The 16561-nt window shown below is 44.3% G+C and overlaps 1 protein-coding gene across 1 annotated transcript in view; it reads left to right on the forward strand.

The window, feature by feature from the left end:
• The window catches only part of dnajc14 (DnaJ (Hsp40) homolog, subfamily C, member 14), a 44666-nt gene that overhangs the window by 18238 nt on the left and 9867 nt on the right, over positions 1–16561 (forward strand). The window contains exons 4-5 of the mRNA XM_056274316.1: positions 496–615; positions 778–938. Coding sequence (XP_056130291.1) covers positions 496–615; positions 778–938 — 281 coding nt within the window. The remainder of the gene's footprint in view (positions 1–495; positions 616–777; positions 939–16561) is intronic.

A 16561-nucleotide genomic window follows, 5' to 3' on the forward strand; every position in this document is an offset into this window, starting at 1 on the left:
CACAGAAATTATAGGGCCCTACCTTAGTGCATCGCTGGCCCGTTCCAATCAAAAAAGACACTTGCCACCAAGCCTCACAACTTTTCTGGGGGAAACCCTGCAAGTTATGCCTTTTCTCAGTCATATAGAAATCCTTACTCTCTCAACCCTCTGCTAATTTTCCACATCACAATGTAGAGTGTATCTGGTGCTCATTGTTACATGTAAGCAAGACAGATGGACACACTCTAATCTATTATAATCTCAATTTTCTGACACAAAAACTTGACCTTTTTATTTAAATTGCTACAGCTTACATTCTTAAATACACATTTATAGTACTTTTGATGAAACAGAGCAGGTATTGACTAGAAATGTCTTAACTCTATGTTGCATTGAGGTTCTCTCTTTTTCACTTAAATAAAAAGTCATTTTGAAATGTTGAGCCAATGTTTGGTTTACATTGGCCTATTCTCTAATCCTCACATATGATTAACAAGTTTGCTTTCATCACAGGAAACGTATGGCAGACACTGAGCTCTCCAAGTCCATGAATGACTTCCTCACCAAACTGCAAGATGACCTAAAGGAAGCCATGAATACAATGATGTGTACCAAGTGTGAAGGCAAGCACAAGTATGTCACTCACACTGAGCATTTGTGAAAACTGAGACTGCTTGAAATTCTGATAAATGAATGAAAGGGATAACCTGTAGAAGATTATTTTGATATCTCTTGTAGAACACAAGCACTTTCACAGATTGTCTGCTTGTTAACAAATAAGCAATCTCTGTGCAGGAGGTTCGAGATGGATCGAGAGCCTGCTGAGGCTCGGTTTTGTGCAGAATGCAAATGTTGTCATTGTGCTGAGGAAGGAGACCTGTGGGCAGAGTCCAGTATGTTGGGCTTACGGATCACCTACTTTGCCTGCATGGATGGCAAGGTTTATGACATTACAGGTGAAGTAAAAGCAGGTGCTTGCTTCCATTTAATTTGTAAGGCGGAAATAATTATATGGCCATTTCAAATACAGATCCATAACCCTTGTCGTCTTTTTGGCTGTTCATCAGTTTGAGTAAAGCCTCATTGACTGATCCTAAGCACCGCTCTTTGTTTTCTGATATTCTAGTCATAGCTGTGCAATCACAGCAAGCTACATCTTAAGTAGCCTACCTCATGTCTGGTGCTGCAAAGGGTGCAGCTGGATTGTGATGCAGAATTGTTCTAGGTGTTTTACCAAAAGCATGTTGCCAAAAGTTTGTCCTGGCACCAGACATGGAGTAAGCTCTTACTCCAAATCAACTTTTAAATTCCAAAATAGAAAACTAAATTTATTGAATTTACCCAGCAGTGCGAGAGCAATATTGATTGTTGATGCTATCTTCAGCCTCAACTTACAACTGGTTGGCTCCTCAATCTATCAACATAAAATTAAATTTTAAGTAGTTTGTTTTAAAGGCAGGGACAATGTGCAATTAAAACATGTCACGCAGTGAACACAATTGAGTGAGCCCTTTATGAACAACAGGATAATTAAATTATATCAGCAAATGCTCTTATTTTCCCTTTTTCCATTTGCTACCTGTCGAATATATTCCTGCTCTCCTGGCTAAAGCTCTGGAGCTGCACTGCATGGAATCAGCCCTCTGCAGAGTCCTGAAGAAAGCCTTCAAGGTTTTCTTCAGCTGCTGGGTGTATGCTTGTGAGCATAAGCAGTGCAGTCTCAAAGGCCTAGAAGGCCTTGGGGAGTGTAACATCGTCCTCCTAAAGCTTTAGACTTAGACTGCAAATAAAAACAATGTCACAATACTAACACTACACTATCCTAATCACTCAAAACCATAGAGGGAAAAAAAAACTGACCAGCTCAAAAATTTAGGATATCCTATTCCAGGACCATAAACAGGAGGTGGCTGTAGTCCTTCAAGATCTGGACACACTTGCTTGGCTCTCCTGATCATGTCTGCACTGGCAGATATGGAAAAAAAGTACACATGTCACAGGTGTTCAATAATTAGAATACAACCCAGTATTGAAAAATAGCTGACTGTTTGCCTCAACAATGACTTGCCTGGATTCAGTAGTGTTCTCCATATTTGCCAACACCACAGCATAGTCCTTCATGAGGGTCTGAAGAGCTCTATCCATATATGGGAGCCACCTTGTTGGTTAGCTTCCAGATCTTATGCTGGAGGACCCCACTTTGTGCTTTGAGCTCTCTCTGGGTTTAGGTGAATAGTGGTACTGTTTGTTGAGGTCTTTAAGGAACTTCACACAGGAGCTACCTGTGTGAAGAGAAGGATAAATTAGTATAGGCAGTAAAACATTCCTGGATTAAACATTAATTTCAAATTAATTCATGCAGTAATACTTACTTTCCTCATTCTGTCATCCCTGTTTATGTCATCCATGGCTGCCAGTTATAGCCCATGGGCAAAGCACTGGAAGTTAATGAGGTGGGGGACTTACTCCTGGAGTAGAGACCCCCTCACGCCTCCCAACCATCACTGAGGCTCCATTGGCTCCGAAGCCAATGGAGCCTCATGTCCATTTTTTAAACTACCATCAAAAATCTGTTCATGAAACAAAACAAAATTTTATCAACAAATGTTTCTTCAAATGGGTTTAAAACTCAACTTAACAGCATCAACAGCTGCACAGTGTCTGACAGCAGTGGCGTGGTGGAGTTTTTCTACTGCCAAGAGCGCATTCTTTGGCTCCCTGTCTTTCAGCATCCTGACATAAACTCCCTCAAGGTCACAGATGCTCACTAGGTCCTCCAAGAATGGTTCCCAAAGGTCATCAAATATGACCATGGCAAACCATATAGTCCATGGGCCAGAGCCCAAAATTTCCTATTTCGGTACACTCAAGGTGGCAAAACTTACTTATAATTTTTGAAAGGATCCATGTCTGTAGATGATATTTTGGTATGATAACCATTCCTGAGTGGCAGCTGTATCACAGTTATCAGCTCATGAAGTTAACCACCCCCTAAAGTAAATTGCATTTTAGACGCTGGTGCATATCCTGGTTTAGCCTCATGGTCAGGACATTTTTCAATGTTCTATAATATTGTCTTTGGTATCATTTTAAAGGGGACCTTCTTAGCTTTCATTCAAGCCCTGTTGTGGATATTTCTCACAAATATAGAGGTCACTTGAGCTCTTCAACCCGTCAATAACACACATCTTTCTGCAATGTTCGCCTAAACTATATACTTTCTTTTAGCCCTGTGGCATCTAGGAATATCAGGGACACAAAACACAATAACTGGAATACTCACAGGACTGTAAAGATTCAGGAAATGTATAATATACCCATACTCTTTCATTGTGTGAGGTGATTGTGAACCTTAAATTAGAAGGGCATTATTACTAAGAAACTAACTAGACCAAAGCCAGTTAGTCCATGGGTCAGACCAGATATCGATATCACCCAAGGTGACACAACTTCACTGGTGCCATTTTATTTGGTACACTAACGGAAGTAAAATAATACATGATAACCTTTCCAAATGAGCAGCTATTTCATTTTTCTTTCAGGAAACCTGTTTCTGTGCCTCTCACGATTGTGTATTTGCCCAGATTTTTACAAATATAGCATTTCAACACCCCTGGTACTGATTAGCCTAGCTTAAACTCTGGGACAGTTCTTAGTTGGCCAACAACCAAGGATAACCAGTACTGTGTACTTCCATTCATTGTGCTAAGCTAGGCTAACGTGCAGCCAGATAGCTTTCTACTAAACACATATAGAGGAAACTGGTATCTATCTTCTTGTCTCACTCTGGAGAAGATTGTAAGCTAATTTCCCATAATGTTAGCATGTTCTTTTAATGTATATGTTGATATGATTAGTTAAAGTGGCTACGAGGAACTTTCATCTTGTGTTGATTTTAGCGGCCTCATGTGGACAAAATACAGCTGTTGCATAGCAACTAGGTAATGTATCTATTTGTGGCTATGTAAGATAAATAATGGTAATATGACGCTGGTGAAGCAAAGTAAACTTTGTTTTAGTAGTGTTCATACACCTAAGTTACATGTATTTGTTTGTATGTGGCAGGTGAAAACTGACTGAATATGGCCACTGGTGAACAAGCAAGTTTTTACCCAATACCAAAGCGCCCACGGGTGGAGTGCATTATCCACTGTTCTGATGATACAGATAAGCTGGTTTCACTACAAAGTGTCGACTCATGGAGAACTCTGCTCAGGGCAGCTCAGATACGAAATCATGCACCAGTTTTGAAACTGGCAAAAGACATTCCTGAGGGACAGATTCCAGCAATCTACTACCACAGAAAGTGTCGCAGTATCTTCACTATGAAGCAAATTCTTGATGGCCTCCTTGCAAAAGAAAAGAAAAGTTGTGTCTCTGCTGAAGAGAAACAATCTAAGAGAGTAGCTCGACATGCTCCAAGTACATCTAGGACTTATGATGCAGAGTGCATATTTTGTCAGAAAAACAGCAAATATTCCAAGAGACAGAATACGAGAGAAGTACTGGTGCAGTGTCGAGAACTGCGAGCTGATGCAAAGATCAGGAGTGCAGCCACAAAGAAAAGGGACAGCAGAATCCTTGCCATTGTGAGTAGAGACCTTGTAGCAGCTGAAGGGCACTACCACAGGTCATGCTATAGACTTTACACCAAAGAAGAGGTTTCCAAAGGAGAGGTTGCCAGCAATGAAGATGATGATGCTGCAGCCCAGTATGAAGCTGCTGTGAATAAGGCATACAATGAGCTGTTCCTCTTCATCAGGATGGAGCTTTTTGGCAATCTTCAAGTGATGACAATGACTGATCTCTCTTCTAGACTGGTAGCTTCAATGAACTCCCAAGGCATTGCCCAAGTCAAGGAATCAACCAAGAAGCACATAAGGCGAAACCTGGAGAGTGAGTTTGCTGGAGCCTTGCAGATATTCCCTGATGAGAAAGGAAAATTCCTCCTCTATCCCGATAACTTGTCCATGAGGGAACTTGCCAAAGAAAATCAGTCTCTCAAAAGGGAGCTGCAGACCCTGAAAAGTGTCAGTGCACAAGATGTTATAGCCAAAGCAGTCATCAAATTGAGAGCAGACATTAAAAGTCAAGATGTTCCTCAAACCTGGCCGCCTGAAGTCAAACCAGAAGCAGAATGTCCTACCATTCCAAAGTCGCTCATTATCTTCCTGTACTCTCTACTCACAGGCTCAAATGATCCTGATCATGCATCCCAGAGAGTGCAGTGCCTTCTGCAGTCATTTGGCCATGACATAGTATATGCAGTGACATGTGGAAATACCAAGCCTTCCAAGCACATTGTTCTGCCATTCAGTGTCAAATCGTTGACAGGAAATGTAGAGTTGATAAACATCCTCAACCGACTTGGTCACAGTGTGTCCTATTCACAGATGGAAGAGATCAACACTGCCCTGTGTCTCCAGAAACTCTCATCATCAGGGAGTGGCATTCCCCTTCCAGCTAACATCCATCCTGGCATATTCACAACTTTAGCCTGGGACAATATCGACCGTCTTGAAGAAACTGTCAGTGGTGAGGGAACATCTCACAGAGTCAATGGGATTGCTGTGCAAGCAAAGCCAGTCAACCCACTTCCTGTCCAACCCATGCCCACTGTTCCCAAAACAAAGAAGAGAAGCATTGATGGACCCCCACCAATGTTACCAACTTACAATGCTGGACCACGGGTAGGGCCACCACAAAGCAAAAGGTCAGATGCCGATACTGCAGCCAATACTAAGCTTGCCAGAGAGAAAAACCTTCTTTGGGTCCTAGCACGCATGTCACAACAAGAAGAACAGTCAGTCAGCAGCTGGACAGGCTTCAACATCCTGACTCGAGGAGAGATGACGGTCATCCCCGACAATATAGGCTATCTGCCTACCATCAATGCTCCAGCGACACAAATGTCTACTGTCAACGAGGTGCTTAACCAGTCACTGAGCATCATGCAGTGCTTAGGCCTGAGGAAGATTGTCTGTGTCTTTGACCAAGCCCTGTATGCGAAGGCTGTCGAGATCACATGGAAACACCATGACAAGTTCCATGAAATCATCGTTAGGCTTGGGGTATTCCACACCATCTGCACACTGCTGGCAATAATAGGAAAGCGTTTCCAAGATGCTGGACTCAAAGACCTCTGCATTGAGTCTGGCATGATTGCAGAAGGTTCAATTGCTGGTGTTATGGATGGCCGCAAGTACAACAGGGCAGTGCGACTACACAAGCTCCTGTATGAGGCTCTCATGCGACTGACCTTGAATGGTTTCCTGTCCTGGTTGGAAGAAACTCACAGGAATGACATGGTTCACCTGAATGAGACACTGAAGACCATTGACAGCCTTGGGAAAGAAGTCTCACAACATGCTTTGAAGGAGGTCCTCGAGAACAGCTCTTGTACACGCATCATGGATCTATTTGAAGTCTACCGTGAGTTCCTTAGAGGTGGAAACGGCAGCCTCTCGAACTTCTGGATGTCCTATTTGGACATGGTTGAAGTCTTGTTGGGGCTCATCCGAGCATCCAGAGAGTGAGACTGGATGCTACACTTGGCTAGCATTCGAGCAATGATCCCATGGTGCTTTGCTTATGACAGGATGAATTATGCACGCTACCTCCCCTACTACTACGCCCAGATGTCTGAGCTGCCCATCACACACCCAGATGTGTACACAGAATTCATGGAAGGAGGCTTCTCAGTCCAACTGGGCTCCACCAATCCCTTTGGCCGAATCCCTGTTGACCAAGCTATAGAAGAAACGGTGAACGAAGACACCCAAACAGCTGGAGGGACAAAGGGATTCAGCTTGAAGCCAGGAGCTGTGACCAAATATTATCTCACAGCTGAGTACAGAAGCATGTACCTCAGACAGCTGAGAGACCTGACAGGTCAAGGCAGGTGCAAATGGTCTCATCCAGATCTACAGAGTCCAAGGATCAAGAGAGATGAAGCAGATGTCCAGTCTCTCATGGACCTTATGGAGAATAACTGGCTCAATCCTGTGTCCCCTGATGAGATTGATTTGGTTAGCCTCTCCACTGGCAACATGGCTCCACCTGATGTGACCATAGATCTCTTGAGAGCTCTTGAGAAAGGAGAAGAGGCCTACCAAGCATTCCAGCAAACAAGGTTAGATGCAGACCCACCACCTGTGAAATTCCACGACAAGATGACCAAGCAAAGTCTGAAAACATTCTCCAATGTCAGCACAAAACAAGCTCATGGAAAGAAAGCACAGGATGTGGTTCTGAAGGCAGATTGGACCTTTTCAGTCACATGATCCTGGTGGCTGAAAGCAGGAAGGTGAATCTGAAGGATGTCCTTGCCTACCCATTGGGCCCACTACCATGGGCACTGGCAAATGCTGATGGGTCCTTACGAAAAACAAACAAGGCTGCACTTGCCAGAGAGCTTGAAAAGAATGTATCTCCTGCAGAAGACATCCCAATCCCATCTACTTCCATCATTGATGGGATGAGCCTGGTCCAAAAAATGAATGGCAACAACAAAACCTTTGCACAGGTGGCAGAGTCAGCCTTGACCCAGGTCCTCCATGAGGGAGCACAGAGTGGGAGGATCGATGTTGTTTTTGATGTCTATCACCAGACTTCGATCAAAGATGCTGAACGACTGAACCGGGGTGGAGACATCACTCTCCAGTACAAGAATCTTGCAGGGGGACACCACGTCCAGCAGTGGAGAAAATTTCTGTGCAGTTCCTCCAACAAGACCAGTCTCATCAAGTTTCTGGTGGAAGAGTGGAAACTCCCACGATACAGAGCTATGCTGCATGGCAAGGTGTTGTACATGACCTGTGAGGAAACCTGCTACAAGTTGACAGAAGATGGGTGTGAGGAAGCAGCAGAACTGCACTCCACACATGAAGAAGCTGACACCCGTCTTCTCCTGCATGCATTGCATGCAGCAAATGCGGGCTCAAAGTCAGTTATCATCACAGCTGAGGACACTGATGTCATGGTGCTTTGTCTTGGCTTCCAGAAGGACATCACCTGTCCCATCTACCAGAAGTTTGGGACTCAGAACCGCACACGGTTTGTCGACATCACCAAACTGGCAAGTTCACTTGGAGACAGCATCTGTGACAGCCTAATTGGCTTACATGCCTTCACAGGCTGCGACACTGTCAGTGCATTCGCTGGTCGAGGGAAGCTGAATGCCCTGAAGATAGTGAGAAAGCACACTTCCTGCCAAGAGACTTTTAGTCAGCTGGGACAGACATGGAATGTGAGTGATGAGCTGTTCCAGAAAATTGAGCAGTTCACCTGTCGGATGTATGTTGCTAATAGCAGCACTGCTGAGGTGAACAAACTGCCTTACCAGCTCTTCTGCACCAAAAGGGGAGAGGTTGAGTCCAGCCAGCTGCCACCATGTAGAGACTGTCTCTTTATGCATGTTCAACGAGCCAACTATCAGGCAGCAATATGGAAGTGCTGTCTGCAGGCTAACCCTGTGGTGCCAAGCCCTACTGAGTATGGATGGACAGACGATGAAGGCAAGCTGGCCATTTACTGGATGCGCTCCCCACCTGCACCAGATGTGGTCTTGAAAATGCTAACATGCAAGTGTGTGCATTCATGCAAAATGCCAAGCTGCATGTGCCTGTCGAATGGACTTCCATGCACAGACATGTGCAGGTTACAGACCTGCAGTAACCAAAAACAGCAGGATGGTCCAGAACTGGACTTTGAACTTGGGGAGTCAGATGATGAGAGAAACGAGCAGTTTGATGAATGACAGTGTGATGATTCTGATGGTATTACTGTGGTAGTAGTCTATTGATGCACAGGATGTTGATTCTGGACTTGGTTACCCAGAGCTTGATAACAATAATGTAACCATATTCACATATACCCATTACCCTACCCATTACCATTACAAATACCCACTAATGATATGGGATTACATGTATCATTGACTAAGTATATGTAAATGTCAATGTTGTTTAAAATATTAAAATAGTTCATTACCTCACTATGGTATTCCTTTTTATCATGTATTTTGATTGTGTATTTAAACAAATGTATAGAGACCAGTTTGTGACCTAACTGGCTTTGGTCTAGTTCTCATTTAAGGCTCACAATCACCTCACACAATGAAATAGTATGGGTATATTATACATTTTCTGAATCTTTACAGTCCTGTGAGTATTCCAGTTTTTGTGTTTTGTGTCCTTGATATTCCTAGATGCCACAGGGCTAAAAGAAAGTATATAGTTTAGGCGAAAATTGCAGAAAGATGTGTGTTATTGACGGGTTGAAGAGCTCAAGTGACCTCTATATTTGTGAGAAATATCCACAACAGGGCTTGAATGAAAGCTAAGAAGGTCCCCTTTAAAATGATACCAAAGACAATATTATAGAACATTGAAAAATGTCCTGACCATGAGGCTAAACCAGGATATGCACCAGCGTCTAAAATGCAATTTACTTTAGGGGGTGGTTAACTTCATGAGCTGATAACTGTGATACAGCTGCCACTCAGGAATGGTTATCATACCAAAATATCATCTACAGACATGGATCCTTTCAAAAATTATAAGTAAGTTTTGCCACCTTGAGTGTACCGAAATATCGTCTGGCCCATGGACTAATTAGCGAGACAAATGGATAGCTTTCATGAATCCTAATGGAATTCCCGGTCTGTCACTCACAACATTTAATCAAAATTCATTCAGCCACCTTTGTTTTTAAATCATAGCCATGCGACATTTATAGAATAGTACAGAAGTTGACCAGACCTAACCCCCAACACACACACACACACATTGTAAACCTTACATTCAAAATTAGTTTTCTATGGACAAAATACAATATCAACTTTTTCTGTGTTTTAATAATTTATGTGAGTACCACGTACATCTACTACTACTTTCGGCTGCTCCCATTAGGGGTCGCTACAGGGTATCATCTCTTTCCATCTCTTCCTGTCCTACGGATCTTCCTCTGTCATGCCAGCCACCTGCATGTCCTTCCTCACCACATCTATAAACCTCCTCTTTGGCCTTTCTCTTTCCCTCTTCTCTGGCAGCTCCATAGTCAGCATCCTTCTCCCAAATATACCCAGCATCTCTCCTCCAAACATGTCCACGCCATCTCAATCTTGCCTCTCTTGCTTTGTCTTCAAACCGTCCAACCTGAACTGCCCCTCTAATACTCATTCATTCATTCATTCATTCATTCATTCATTCATTCATTCATTCATTCATTCATCATCAGCCGCTCCTCCGGGGTCAGGTCGCGGTAGCAGAAAGCCAAGTAGGGCACTCCAGACATCCCTCCCCCCAACAACGCTCTCCACCTCTTCCTGGGGGATCCCAAGGCGTTCCCAGGCCAGATTGGACAAGTAGTCCCTCTAGTGAGTTCTGAGTCTACCACGGGGTCTCTTCCCAGTTGGACATGCCCGGAAAACTTCCAAAAGAAGGTGCCCAGGAGGCATCCTAATCAGATGCCTGAACCACCTCGACTGGCTCCTTTCAACGCAAAGGAGGGGGGAGCCAGTTGAGGTGGTTGGGGCATCTTAATATACTTGTTCCTAATCCTGTCCTTCTTCATCACTCCCAATGAAACTCTTACCATCTTCAACTCTGCCACCTCCAGTTCCGCCTCCTGTCTTTTCATCAGTGCCACTGTCTCCAAACTGTTGTATACTCACTATGGATTAGTGACAACTATTCAGTAAACAAGCATTTGAAAGGAGTAGGAGTGAACATGAGCTTCATCTTAAGTAACACACTTCTGAAAGGCTGGTTACACATATCAATGACGTCCACGGCGGAATTTACAGAGTGCCGTTTGGGAAAAACTAATACTCAATACACAACATATTCCTTCCCCTATACTTTAATGCTCCCTTAGCAAAAGTCAAGCTCTTTCAAATAAAACTCGGTAGCCAGTGGTATTTTCTTTTATAATAACAACATTATGGGTCTAGAACATAGCCTATTATATGAACTAAGGGAAAGAGGGTAGAGTGCCTCTATTCCTGGACTTAACCCAGGGTTTATTCTGCCCCATGTCAAGGGTTAGCCTCTAGACTAAACAAAAAGGTCAGTCTTTCTGGAGGTCATCTGTCTCTAGTGGGATAGCGACGACCTGTGGTAACATCAACAGCTGCAGTGTCTCTACTTGGGGACTGTACTGGTCTCGGAGGATCTGAGCAATAACCCAACTGTCCATTCAGCTATGATGTTTACTTGCCAAAAGGTGAAACTGAAATATACAAACACAATATAACATCACAGTTACAAAATTGAAGGTACTATAAAGTAAGTACACAAAATGAACACATATATCAAAAATACAAATAAGAGTGCCTCAGTGCACGAAATAAGAGCTGTAGACTAATATACAGATAGGTATAACGTAGCATACAACTAGCAAAAGGGAACCTGCTAACACATAGCAAGCTAGCACAAACCAACACGGCATAACATACTACAGATAAAACGAAAAATGAATGGGATAGACTTTGTAATGATGTAGTAAATATAGGCCACATAAACTGAAATACTTACAAACATTGCGTGCATCAAGACGTAAAAATCAAGGATGGTGGATAACCTTTTGCGGCACACAATGCACTGGTAAGACGGTATAACACTTCCTGTTTACAATTTCCCAGTCGCGAAGGAAGTACTTCAAAATAAAAGTCCGTCGACAGACTAAAGGTCTCAACTCAAACAATGACTAAAAGAGTCCAGAACAGGGACTATATAAGCCCCTGCCTGTTAGAATCAATGTCTGGAGTAGGCACTCTTATAGACACAGGTGAGCTTGGAGTGGTGTGTATCACTGAAGGCTGCAGTGATGGTGGAGGATCCTGGTAGATCTCTGGTAACAGCTCTGGGTTCCTCGGCGGAGAGATGTCATCGCAGCAACGAGAAGTATGCAACAGCTGGTCTCCATGTCTTCTCCAGATGATGCGATCATTGGTTTCCACTGTATATGACACAGGGTCAGTTTGTGCCACAACTGTCGCAGGTACCATTTTGGTCCTCTGGCATAGTTCCGGGCAAGAACTGTCTCTCTAGCTGTGAAGCTGCTGTGTTTGGCTTTAACATGTCTCTCCACTGTTGAGTTTGCACAGCTTGTTTTGTCTTTGGTGGGTCTCAGTAGGTTGAGCCTGGTACGGAGTTGTCTCTTCAACATAGCTAAGGCAGGAGACACCTTTGTCGTAGCTTGAGGTGTGTTTCTGTACGTCAACAAGAATGTGTTGAGATGCCTGTTAAGAGATCTGTTACCTTGCGAGGACTTCAAAGCTTGTTTTAAAGTCTGTACTAGTCTCTCTGCATGACCATTGGTAGCAGGATGAAATGGTGCCGACTTGATGTGCTGAGTAACATTGGCTTTCATGAAGAACTTGAACTCTTGCGACACCAGTTGTGGGCCGTTATCACTCACGAGCTGTTGTGGCAGTTCAAAGCAACTGAAGGTGGACCTTAATTCCTCAATGGTTCACTCAGATGAGGTGCTCTTCATTATTGCAACTTCAGGCCATTTGCTGTGGTTATCAACAACCACTAAAAATATGTGGCATTCCACTGGACCAGCAAAGTCTATATGAGTCCTTTGTCATCATTCTTCGGGCAAGTCCCAAAGGTGTAGTGGTGCAAGCTGTGGGCCATTCCTCAGCTTCTGACATGCTGAACACGACTTGGCTTGCTCCTCAATAGCTGCATCCAAACCTGGCCACCAGAATTAACTGCATGCAATTTCTTTTATATGCACAACACCACAGTGTCCCAACTGCACATCCTTTCCAGCTCGGTCCCTTTGTCTAGCCAATCGGTACAGGTCTTTTTCTCCTTCCTTAGTGGCCAGTCTCTCATACAACTCACCAAATGACTTTTCCTTTGCCTTTGCCACCTCTCTCTTCGCTTTACGCTGCATCTCCTTGTACTCCTGTCTACTTTCTTCAGCTCTCTGACCATCCCACTTCTTCTTTGCCAACTTCTCCCTCTGTACTTCCTCATTCCACCACCAAGTCTCCTTGTCTTGCTTCCGCTGTCCAGATGACACAACAAGCACCCTTCTAGTTGTCTCCCTCACTATTTCTGCAGTGGTTGCCCAGCCAGCTGGCAACGCTTCACTACCACCCAGTGCCTGTCTTAACTCCTCCCTGAACTCCACACAACAGTCTTCCTTCTTCAACTTCCACCATTTGATGCTTGGCTCTGCCTTCACTCTCTTCCTCTTCTTGGTCTCCAAAGTCATCCTACAGAGCACCAGCCGATGCTGCCTAGCTACGTTCTCTCCTGTGACCACCTTGCAGTCTCCAATCCCTTAAGATTGTACCTCCTACATAAGATGTGTATAAGATATGTGCACTTTCCTTTACTGTTCAGTTCTTGACTGGGCTGTATGCTCCTCACGGCTGCTGCTGAATCAACTGGTTGGTGAAACGTAACGGACGTAAAATATGTGCATCATGTTTACGTTCTAAGCTAGGCTACTTCTTCAAGTTTGGTGAGGATGACTGAGCGTGAACAACTGAAGTTGAATACAATCTGACCGGCACCCTCTGGCTTAAAAGCCAGCGTATGGAGGCATTAAGGCTTCTATGAAGTTGAAGGGAAAAGGGACCTGGACAAGAGCCACACTGTATGCAAGTTGTCTAACTAAAATGAAATATTTTGGGAACAGACATGAGAAACAGACATGAGAGGAAGACGCAGAAGACAGGAAGAAATGGAAACGGATGATCTGCTGTGGTGACCCCTAACGGGAGCAGCTGAAAGTAGTAGTAGTAGTAGACATGAGAAACCATATTTCGCGTTTCCACCCGGAGTTGGAGGAAAAACAGCCGGTTGTAGTTGCTGCCAACCAGAGAACAATTGTGATATCAAAAGTGATGTCAAAACTTCCACCGAATTTGGAAAGGGCGAAGCGAGTCACAAAGTCACTTGCAACTTTTATTGCCAATGATTTGCACCTTTACTCAGTCATGGAGAACCAGAGCTTTCGTGCTATGCTGCACACTTTGGAGCCGAGATACAACATCTTGACGTTTTTTTCACTGATACAGCGATACCCACACTTTGCAGCGAAATCAACACCAAAGTCGTGGAATCCTTGAGGAAAGTGGGTAGGATAGCAATAGTATGCGACGCATGGACATCTATTGCTACAGAATCTTGTCACCATACATGCGCTTTATTACCGATGACTGGCAGCTCGTGTCTCACATGCTCCAAACAAGAGCAATGTGTGAGAACCACACGGGTGCAAATGTGGCTGAGCTGTTACAGAATGTAGCAGAAGAATGGCAATTCACTACCAAACATGTAGTTTAAGTGACTGATAACACCCCCAACATGACCGTTGCTACTCAACTGGGTAAATTCCTACAAGTGAGATGTTATGCCCACACACTAAATCTGGCATCTCAGCAAGCGCTCAAGTTGCCTACTGTATCAAGGCTACTGGGGAAGGTCAGACGTATTACCATGTTTTTCCCACTCCAGCACCACTGCAAAACACCAGCTTGAGGAGAAGCAGAAGCTACTTGGTCTGCCATGTCACAAGCTGAAAACAGACATCAGCTGCAGGTGGAACAGTGCTTTTGAGATGATTGACATGTTTCTGGAGCAACACCCTGTGATCTGTGCCACCTTACTCTCTCCTCAAGTGAGGATTTTGAGATACTTTATTAATCCCCGTGGGGGGAAATTCCTCTCTGCATTTAACCCGTCCTAGCTGTGTAGCTAGGAGCAGTGGGCAGCTACAGCGCCCAGGGGCCAACTCCAGTTCTTCTTTCCATTGCCTCAGTCAAGGGCGCAGATGGGAGTATTAACCCTAACATGCATGTCTTTTTTTGATGAGAGGAGAGGCTGACCTCTGCACTCTCAGTGAAGCAGATGTCTCAAATGCAGAGGATGTTATTAAGGCCTTAAAGCCAATGAAAGATGCAACTACTCTCATATCAGAGGAGAGCACCCCCACAGTGTGTTTGATTGGCCCATTACAAGCTCAACTCATCCAGGACACAAAGGACAGTATTGGAGAGTCATCAAAGGTCCGGGAGATAAAGCAGGCCATCAGCCAGGATCTCAGCAAGAGGTCCACCGTGAGCAGGAGAGAAACACTCTTCACACAGCCTCTGCTCTTGACCCGCATTTTAAGGAACTGCCTTTTCTTTCTGAGGAGGAGAGAGTGGAGACGTATGGAAGAGTGATCGATGAGGCTGCATCACTAGAGGTAATTCTGCCATTTTATTTTATGTAAAAATCAATGTAAAACATGTAAAATGTCACTTTGGGCTTAAGGCATTTATTTAACTTATCCAACTGACAAATTAAAATATTCCATAAACAATACATTAATTTTGAAAAGTAAATTTGTGTTTGGTTAATTAATGATCTTGTTCAAATGTGGTTTGGGCTGAAGATGTTGACATTGTTATGTAAAAATTTAAGGTCGTTGTGTTTACCTGTTGTTATTGTGTTTATCTACAGCAAGAGGTGAGAGCAGAAGAGGAGGAAAACCCAGAGCACATACAGTGAGTGAGGAGCACACCCCTCATCCCAAGACCACCGAGGAGCAACACCAAAGCCCCTCTGCTCCCAGAGGAAAGGCTTCATCCTCTCTGCTAGTGGATCTGCTGGGGCAGACATTCACTGATGCTGGAGTCCAGCAGCCCATGTCAGCCTCTGCTGGAACTGAGGAGGAAGTGACCAAGTATCATAGTGCCGCACCCCTCTCTCTCTCTCTCTCTGAGGACCCTCTCAGGTGGTGTAGGAAGAATAAGGTGATGTTCCCTCTGGTGTCCACATTGGCCAAGTGATACTTGTATATTCCAGGCACCAGTGTCTCAGCAGAGAGAGTCTTCTCTACTGCAGGGGATGTAGTTACTGCACAGTGGAGCATGTAGACCAGCTCCTGTTCTTACACGAACTCACACATCCCAGCAGCATCAGCTAAGCACATCTACTATGTTGCACTTCCATGATTTCATTGTGGCCTATTTTTTGTATTTTCTCATTATTTATTGTTTTACCACATCTACTACTACTACTACTTTCGGTTGCTCCTGTTAGGGGTCGCCACAGTGGATCATTCATTTCCATTTCTCCCTATCTTCTGCATCTTCCTCTGTCACACCAGCTACCTGCATGTCTCTGCTCACCACATCCATAAACCTCTTCTTTGGCCTTCCTCTTCTCTTCCCTGGCAGCTCCATATTCAGCATCCTTCTCCCAATATACCCAGCATCTCTCCTCCACACGTCCACACCATCTCAATCTTGCCTCTCTTGCTTTGTCTCCAAACCGTCCAACTTGAGCTGTCCCTCTAATATAATCATTCCTAATCCTGTCCTTCTTCGTCCCTCCCAGTGAAAATCTTATCATCTTCATCTCTGCCACCTCCAGCTCCACTTCCTGTCTTTTCGTCAGTGCCACTGTCTCCAAACCATACAACATAGCTGGTCTCACAACCATCTTGTAAACCTTCCCTTTAACTCTTGCTGGTACCCTTCTGTCGCAAATCACTCCTGACACTCTTCTCTGCCCACTCCACCCTGCCTGCACTCTCTTCACCTCTCTCCTGCACTCCCCCG

This window comes from Lampris incognitus, chromosome 2 (genome assembly GCF_029633865.1).
Source record: "Lampris incognitus isolate fLamInc1 chromosome 2, fLamInc1.hap2, whole genome shotgun sequence".
NCBI lineage: Eukaryota > Metazoa > Chordata > Actinopteri > Lampriformes > Lampridae > Lampris > Lampris incognitus.